Source organism: Diabrotica virgifera, chromosome 2 (assembly GCF_917563875.1).
Source record: "Diabrotica virgifera virgifera chromosome 2, PGI_DIABVI_V3a".
Classification (NCBI taxonomy): domain Eukaryota; kingdom Metazoa; phylum Arthropoda; class Insecta; order Coleoptera; family Chrysomelidae; genus Diabrotica; species Diabrotica virgifera.
In genome coordinates this window covers 100,944,636-100,954,631 of record NC_065444.1, presented here as the reverse complement: position 1 = coordinate 100,954,631, position 9,996 = coordinate 100,944,636, and the positions used below count along the sequence as shown (strand labels likewise).

The 9,996-nt window shown below is 30.8% G+C and overlaps 1 protein-coding gene across 1 annotated transcript in view; it reads left to right on the top strand.

Moving 5' to 3' along the window:
• The first annotated feature begins 211 nt into the window (after window positions 1–211).
• Window positions 212–9,996, top strand: part of LOC114343904 (uncharacterized) — an 80,802-nt gene continuing 71,017 nt past the window's right edge. Inside the window, exon 1 of the mRNA XM_028294754.2 lies at window positions 212–1,692. Coding sequence (XP_028150555.1) covers window positions 320–1,692 — 1,373 coding nt within the window. The 5' untranslated portion in view covers window positions 212–319. The remainder of the gene's footprint in view (window positions 1,693–9,996) is intronic.

The window sequence follows — 9,996 nt, the reverse complement described above, 5'->3', positions numbered from 1 at the left end:
TCTAGTGCAATAGGTTTAAGATACAATCCATATCTACAATTTGAAACACAGTCTGGATGATACCATTCTAAGACCCTTTTAAATAGACTATTGACAGGTCTTTATAATTAAGTTCTATGAAATGTTTTATTATCTCGTCTTATCTATAATCTCTGCTGATATCCATAAAATGGCAACATCCATTTTTACAGAGCATCGTTGAAATTGTATATGTAAAAGTATTCTTGATTAGATAAGATTATTTATTATGGTACATACACCGTGATGTACCTATGTGAACGAAGTAGTTGTTAAAGGTTAAAAGTGCTAAATTACAAAAATGGAAACAAGCAGTACAAAGAAAACTAGTAAAAGTGGTGATGTTAGTCTATTAAAAAAGTTATTTGATATAAGAAGGCCCGCGAAAGTGCAGAATGCTACGTTCCCTAGGACAACAGGAAAATCATCGGAGGAGGAGCCTACAGGTAAAGAAAGATTATTTGTGAGAAATCAAAGCTATAGAAAAAAATCTCTAAAAAATAAATACAAAAAACAGAATTCAGAAGTTAACAATGTTGATAGCAACGAACACGAACATGGTGCAAATGTTAAGAAGTTGTGCCAACAGTTTGAACAAACTGAAATCAAATCTGCAGAAGATAAGAGTGATACTTTAGCAGATTCGAGTAGAGCTGATGACAAAATTTTAAAACAAAGTATTTCCAATGTTGAGGTAAAGAGGAGAAACAGTGGTATAAATTATAAACAAAAGAGAGAAAACAAAATAAAAAGCTTCGTTGAAGCAGAAAATGAAGATGCCACTGAGGAATACAGAAAAAGTTTAATAAGCCAAATGGATATGGAAATAGCACACATGAGAGAAGATGGCTTTATAGACGATGAAGACAATTTTATGACAGATGCACCTCATACCGTCTTAGATGAAACATCGCCTTTGTTCTCCGAGGTGAACAGTGATTACCTAGTTAGTAACAAAAATTTAGAGGAACCAATGAATTTGGATCCAGATATCAATACTTTCTGCACTGACATTACTACAGTTGCTGAAAATGAACTGTCAGATTTTCATGACGACGCAAAATGTCACCAAGATATACTAAGATTAAATAGCTACGAAGAATTCACTGAAAGTCTTGGAGATGATCTTGAAAATGGCCTGTTTGTCGTGGAAGCTTACAACGATGATGGACGGGAATTAATAGAAGTGCAAGTTATGATAGACAGAAGACCTGTTAGTATGGATAAAGAAGGTCTCACAGACGCGATAAAAGATTCAGAAATGGTATTTTACGAGAATGTAGACCGCACATATAATTGCATACGCAATGAACTAACTGAGTATATTGATCAAAACAAATCAGAACAATGTGCGGGTGCTTCTAGAAACTTAGAGGAAAATATTTACGAAAATATAGAAACTCCTAGTGAAGAAACGAAAGAACCACTCATGATGTTTGCTCCAATGTCCAATCGCTCTACCATATATTCAGTTACATCTCAAGAAAGTTCCGTGTTTGACACAGACGACGAGGGAATAGAACTGGGCAGAAACAAAGAAGTGTATAGTAGTGTTCGGAGAGAGACGTTCTGTGATGATAAGGGTATTGTACGTATTGAACGTGTTGCTTTCTCAGATAACCACCCATTTCCCAGCTTTGTCACCAGAAGTGAATCAACAGCATCGTTAAAAAGGTACGAAATTTAGATATTTAAAAGACTGCTTTAATTATTATTATTAAACGCTTTTCTTTACTTCTATAGTTTGCATCAAATCTTTAGATGTTAATTTGACTGACTTTTCTTCAATGCAAATGAATGAAAATTTGCAGACATATGCATTCGTGGGAACAATACACGAATAGTCAATAAAAAATAATTTTTTTATGTTTATTAATTGTTTAAATAAAAAAAACGATTTTAATGGAAAATGCTTAAATTCTCTTGTTTTTTACAATGTAGAAACTTGAAACTTTTACGGATTGTAGCTAAGGGTATGAACTATACATAATTTCACTTTTTACGTTAATTGTTTAAGTTATGCTTCATAAATAAACAATAAAGTTTTAAATTTTGAACGCTCATATATTTGTTTATATTTTATAAATCGGCGTTTATTCGTATCAAATTTCAATACGATACGAAACAAAACTTCAACCAAAACCCGAATTCAAAAAATTCGTGTTTTTATCGTAGTCTTAGAAAAACCACCGGTAGAGACGTTTTGTGCTACAATTAACATTAGAATTCGTTTTGTCGTATTAATTAATTAAACGTTTTTCTTTAATTTAATCGTTTGGGTCAAATCTTTGTACGTTAATTTGAATGCTTTTTCTTCAATGCAAATGACTAAAAATTTGCAGACATATGCATTCGCGGGAACAATACACGAATAGTCAATAAAAAAATTTTATTTATTAATTGTTTAAATAAAAAAACGATTTTAACGGAAAATGCTTAAATTATCTTGTTTTTTACAATGAAGAAACTTGAAACTTTTAAAGATTGTAGCTAGTTATATGAACTAAAACTAGTTATACAGAATTTCACTTTTTACGTTAATTATTTACGTTATGCTTCATAAATAAACAATAAAGTTTCAAATTTTTTGCCGATCCCGACTACTTTTCATTTTTGTACATAATATTATGTTTTATACATAATGAAGATATATTTTAATTTTGAAAAGTGTCAGGCTAAAAAGTAAAACATGAAAAAATATGAAAAAAATATTTTTAAGAAACGCTTTTTTTAGTTACGAGTGACTAAAATTAAACACATTATAAAAAATCAACTAAAAAGCAAAAAAAAGTTGACAAAATCTAGCACATTCGTTAAGGAAAAGCGTGGTGCGAAAACCTTTTATTCGATGAAGACGCCCCACGCTTTTCTTTGACGAATGTGCTAGAATTTTTCAATTTTTTTTATTTTTTGCTTTTTACTTGATTTTTTATTTAATTTTAGTCACTCGTAACTAAAGAAAAGCGTTTCTTAAAAATATTTTTTACATTTTTACTTTATCGTACTACGTACGTAGTACGATAGATAAAGTTATTAGTCCATTCTTTCACGGTTTTTGATCTAAATTTTAAAGAACCGCTTGGATTGACATGAAATTTGTCATACGCATAGCTTATATGTCAAAGAAAAAAAGTGATATTGTGCCGATGTGTGCTTTTCCCCTGGGGGTGACTTTCACCCCCTCTTGGGGGTGAAAAAATTTATGTCCAAAATAAGTCCGGAAATGGATAAACTGACCAATTTTAAGTAATTTTTGTTCTATAGAGCTTTTTAGCCAAGTCAACACTTTTCGAGTTATTTGCGAGTGAATATGTTCATTTTTCAACAAAATAACTACATTTTTAGACGGTTTTTCGCAAATAACTCAAAAAGTAAGTATGTTATCGAAAAAGACGTTCTTAACAAAAATAACGCATGTAAAAAAGTAAAAAACATGGTGTACGCGACAGGTCTCTGGACCTCGTAGAACCAGAGTTATAGCCAATGAAAAATAGATTCATATTCACCAAATTTCAAATAGAATATTTCGAAGTGAAATATCCAAAAAATTAAGCAATTTTTGGGGAAAACCCATTATAACTTTTTTTAAAGTGTTTAAAAAAAGCTTTATTTTTGTTTTTATAAAAAGTTTCTTACATTAAACTTAAGCAAGTTACTCTCAAAATAAAGTTGGTCCCTTTTGTTTTGACAAAAAAAAAATCGGGAAGACTACCCCCTAATTAGCAACTTAAATGAAATTAATCGTTACCGCTCCACAAATTATTTTACTTATATTGTGTTTATATGATCTGTAAGTTTCATCGATTCAAAGTGCTTATTTTTAAAAAGAATTGGTTTTAAAATAAAATTTTCAAAAATACACTTTTTTTCAAAATAACTTAAAAATTGTTAGAGGTATCAAAAATCTCGAAAAACAAAAAAGTCAGCATTGCTTTTCTGAATATCATGTTTTTTTTTGTTTTTCTGTTAGACAAAAATTGATTAAGATTTGGTGTTTCTAAATTTGCATACATTCCTGATCAGTGACTCGTTCAACCTATTTTAACCACAGCCTTTTCAATAATAGGGACTTTGAACCGATGAAACTTACAGATCATATAAATAAACAATACATACACGAGTCAAGAAACTTGTGAAGTCGTAACGATTAAGTTCATATGAGATACTAATTAGGGGGTGATTTTCCTGATTTTTTTACCAAAAAAAAGGGACTAACTTTATTTTGAGCATAACTTGTTTACTTTTGATGCTAGAATTTTTTTATAAAACAAAAATGAAGCTTTTTTTAAACACTTTAATTAGGTTGTAATGAGTTTTCCCCGAAATATGTTTCATTTTTGTTTATTTACCGTCTAACAGCGTGGTTATTTTGTTGAAAAAATGAACATATTCACTGGCAAATACCTCGAAAAGTATTGACTTGATGAAAAAAATTTATAGAACAAAAGTTATTTACAATTAGGCGGATTATACATTTCCGGACTTACTTTGGACGAATATTTTTTCGCCCCCAAGAGGGGTTGAAAACCACCCGCGGGGCAAAAGCACATATCGGCACAATATCACTTTTTTTCTTTGACTTGTTAGCTATGTGTATGCCAAATTTCATGTCAATCCAAGCGGTTCTTTAAAATTTAGAGGTTTTGCAATATTTTATCGTTAAAGAACGTACTAATATAGGGTCAGGCAGATAAAGGGCCTATTAGAAATATCTCGAGAACTAAAGGTAAGAGAATCATGAAAATTGGAATACAGGGGTTTTGAGGTATGAACTATTTAATGAAAATATTTTGGACTCTTTGCTACTTCCGGTTATACCGGAAGTTGGTTGTAACTTCGTTTTTTTAAATGGGACACCCTGTATATTTGTACATTTTTGGATTCTGCTCGCTGTCTTCTTTCGTAAAATATGTGGTTTTGTAATATTATACAGGGCAGTTTAAAAGATAATTAAGGTTTTTTATAAATTTTGTACCAAACTTCACACCCTGTAGAATTGTACTGATTTAATATGAAAAACTCCATTTATGTTCAAGTGGTTGTTAATACAGTTTGTTATTATTAAAATTATTAATATAGCGAAATGTTTAATTTTAGTATACAGGGTGGGTCGAAACACGGAATGATCATTTTCTGAGTTTTCTTAAATGGAACACCCTATATTTTAGTATTGCAATGAAATAATATTTTATAGTTATTTTTTATTTCTTAAGCATTCCCTATACCTAACTGCTTTAATTTGTAAGTTCTTCGTAGTTATTTAAGCCAAACATTAATTGTAACAAAAACTACGTGAAATTTTATTAGGATTGCCGTGAAAATATTCAATCATAAATAATTTTTTGACTATAAATATATGTTAATCTAGAATGATCCTTATATCATTAAAAACAAACCATAGACACTTAGATTACGAGAACGTTCATACTAATATGCAGATTTTCAGTGACACTAACATTTAATTTATTTTAATCATTTACAATAGTTTTTGTTTGATCAGATTTCTCGTAATCTAAATGTCCACTTCGTTGAAACTGCTCCAGTAAATTTTGAAAAGTTTCTCTTTTTGGTTGTCATCTATCATGGAATTGCTGATGATAAATTCTTATTGCTAGTAGCACATTTTTATCTGTTCTACTATCTTAGGACAAAAAAAATCTGAATCAGTTCCTCATTAGAAAAATTCATATTAGTAATGGTAGCAAAGCAACTGGAACTTCAAAAACTTTTTATACCAATATACAAAAGAAGTTTTTACTTCAGTATGGTTTTTCAAAAATAGTAGAATGTTTAAGCAAAGCTTATTTTAGTTTAAGCATATTTAGTGTCAAAGTCATTGCCAACTAGATAGAATATTGTGTGTATTTATTAATATTAAACACACCAACAATTTTAACTACGTAGGTATTTTGATATATCAACCAGTATTTATAAATTAAGGGTAAGTCGAGATTAATATGTGTTTATTTTCGAAAAATTATTTATGATTAAATATTTTCACGGCAAACTTAATAAAATTTCACGTAATTTTTGTTGCAATTAATGTTTGGCTTAAAGAACTACGAATAACTTACAAATTAAAGCAGTTAGATAGGGAATGCTTAATAAATAAAAAAGTATTATAAAATATCATTTCATTACAGTACAAAAATATAGGGTGTTCTATTTAAGGAAACTCAGAAAATACTCATTCCGAGTTTCAACCAACCCTGTATACTAAAATTAAACATTTCGCTATATTATTAATTTTTGATAATAATAGACTATATTAAAAATCACTTGAACATAAATGGAGTTTTTCATATCAAATCAGTACAATTCTACAGGGTGTGAAGTTTGCTACAAGATTTATAAAAAACCTTAATTATCTTTTAAACTACCCTGTATAATAATATAAAACCTCATATTTTAAGAAAGAAGACATCGAGCAGAATCTAAAAATGTAAAAATATACAGGGTGTTTCATTTAAAAAAACGAAGTTATAATCAACTTCCGGTATAACCGGAAGTAACAAAGAGACCAAAATATTTTCATTAAATAGTTCATAATTCAAAACCCCTGTATTCCAATTTTCTTGATTCTTTTACCTTTAGTTCTCGAGATATTTCTAATAGGCCCTTTATCTGCCTCACCCTGTATAGGATCGTGCAAAAAAATTTTTTTCAGATTTCACTTTTTTTTTCGACGTTTTGAGTCCCCCTGAGTCTAAAAAGCAAATAAAAAACATGTCAGAAGTATGTACGTACCTATGTACGTACGTATGTACGTACCTACGTATGTCGCCACCGCCAAGCAAAAACTACCAGACCGATTTCGATGAAATTCGGTATGAGTAAGTTTAAGAGAATTTTGTCGAGAAAATAGGGGGCCGAAATAGGGGGGTTATTTAGGGCCCATTTTTGCAAATTTTGACCGAAACGAATGAAATTTAACTCAAAGTTAGCTGAATCGATAGGTAAATAGAAATACGGAATTTGACATTTCCAAATTCAAAATGGCGGCCAACATGGCCGACCGCCTACCCGACACATTTCCCTACCTATCTAAAAACTTGTTTAATTTGAAAAAGTAGTTATATAGCCTAAAGATGGGGCTATAAGAAGAATATTATGGTTTTTAAGAAAAAGTTATGGGTTGCCTATATTTAAGGTGTCAAAATTTGACATAACTTTGAACTAGATTTTCTCAAAATGGCTCCAAGGAATTTGTTTATTTTTTGATATATTTTTGATATCCTATCGGTAAATTGAATGGCATTAGTCAGATTTCTTAACTCCCCATAGGAGGGGAGTTATGAATTTTCTATAAAAAAATATTCGAGTGCCCGTAACTTCCTTTGTGATACAAACTAAAATTTGAAATTTTGTAGACTTATATGATACTTTATTATCTATTATCACAATAAATTTTACCCAAAATGTGGCTTCCGGTTGAACCGGAAATGAAAAAAAATCTTTATTTTTTTTGATATGCCCTGCATATTTTTACATATTTTGAAACAATGCAAAATTACCATTCCAATGACATAAAACTCGTTGCTGTAGCTCAAAAACTCGAAAAGTTACAGTAAATAGAAAGTTTGCTATAATCTTATGTGTGTCCTCTCTCACGCGATCATAGCAGAGCATTATTTTATAGGGCAGTCAATGAGGGTATTTGGCTCCGAATTCCATCCTACTACATCGATGTACTTCATATTTTCACAGTAAGTAAGGAATAGCTCAAGAAACAAAATCTACCCTATATACTATGACGCTTTTATCTTGGGGCGGTTCCCACCCCTTCAAGGGAGTGGAAAATTTGTTGGTCAAAATAAGCACGGAAGTGGCTAGAGAACCTATTTCTAAGCAAAAACTGGTCTATACTTTTTTTGAGAACTCAATTTGAGTTATGAGTAGTTGAAAATTGGCCATTGTCATTGAAAAAGGACACCTTATCCGACGGTTTTTTGTGAATACCTTAAAAACCATGCGTCGAACTAAAAACACTATATAAAACATTTTTGAGATAATAGATAACAAAGAGATTCGTTCCTTCGTAAATGTTCTATTTATAATACAAAAAGAGATATGGTAGGTGAAAAGAGTTTGTTTTTTGGTGCATGCTCAAATTGGTGTATTCAACTTGAAATAACAGAGGAACGGTAGGTTTTAGGTGTATAATGTTACCAACGCCTTTTGTAGTGTTTGAAAAGGCCTTTAAAACCAGCACAACTAAATGCCGGTTACATTCAAACTAAGCGAGATATGGTGCAAAAAAATATATGACTAATGTACTTAAGGAAAAAATGAAAAGTACATACATTTAACCCCTCATCCACCAGAATTTAAATGCATTGTTTTTCTTCTGCAATACCTTTTAATATAGTGTTATTTCTTCTTTCAAAAAGTTGAACGGGTTTAAAATGAATGGTTTTTGTAAAAAATGTGATCAAATTATAGAATGCATTTTTAAATTTTCTTAAAAATCTTCCTTTTTCTCCATGTAATTTGAAAATAAAAATGTTCCACCCCCCGAGAAGTGGTGGGAACCGCCCCCATGATAAAAGCGCTGTAGTATATAGGATAGACTTTGAAGCAGGAGATTGGGCTACTCCCAAAATTTCATTAAAATCCATGCAGTAGGATAGAATTCGGAAGTAATACCTTGTTCTTAATCTCGCGCATTGACTGGCGTAATGGAAATAGAATGGAATGCAAATATTGTAAACTATAAATTTCTCAGAAAAATGAACTAATTTGAAATGAAAGTATGACTATAATATTCTATTGATTTAAGCAATAATTGAATCATCTATAGTGTGTCCCCGAAATATGGCATCGAACATTTTCTCAAATGCAGGAAATAATGATGCGTAGAACCATAAAATATTTTCAAGTTTACAAGGTGTTTCTAAAATATCAAAATAACGAGTAACTTTGCTATTTTTATAGAATGCCAATATCTAGTACGATAACGATAATAGATCGGTACGATAAAGTTCTCGGGCGGCCCTTCCGTCCAGCGTTTTTTATTTTATATTGTGTTTTATAACCAGTATGTGTGTCTGTTAAAAAAAAAGTTTATTAGCTTATAATGGCTGTACACTTCGATGTGGAATTAAGACGCAAAAGCTGTCTAGATTCTATTTTTTAGGAGAATCAGTCCCTTTTGTTTATGTTATCCTTTTAAAAATCTCTCTCCATTTTTCCTGCCTCTAGTTTTTCCTTGCCATTCTCTTACCCCTGTGTTGTGTAAGTCTTCTTCAACTTCCTGCAGCCTTTTTAATTCTGCTTTTCCCCATTTCTTATTTCATGGATTCCATTATATCATTTCTTAAGTCACTGCTTCATATTCCGCTCAACAGATGTGACCTAGCCATCTAGTTCTATGTACATTGTTTTATTTTGCTCACGATATCTTCTTTCAGTACTTTTCAGTATGGTTTACGTGATCTTTCTTTCCACTATTCGTAAGTTTTCCATATCGTTATTAGTTATTATGTCATTGCTTTTGCTGCATATAGTAATATTGACCTTATTATTGAGTTATTGTACATTAATTATATGTTCATCTTAGTTTCCTTAATGAGTATTTTACCTTTAAGTAGGTAATCGTTCATTTTCAAAATATGCTTTGCTCGCTACCAATATTTTTTCTTTTATTTCTGGCACTCTTTCTCCGATTTTGCTTATTGTTACTCGTATATACACTGTGGGCCAAAATTAACCGCCCACCTTAAAAATGGGTCATTTTTGTTGTCTCATATTTCCTAAACCTGTTGTCCGATTTAAGTGATTTTTAAATTTGTTATAGCCTCATTCTTTAACAATATCGCTGTAATAACATTGTTGCTAAATAGATAAATTTTTGTATACCGGGTGTACGAATCAAACTGTGTTTTTTTCTCAAAGTTCGCATCACCCTGAGGAATATTCTAGCATTTGTTAAATACTGAAATTAAAACCCAATTATAGCCTTATGTTTTCTCAACATTC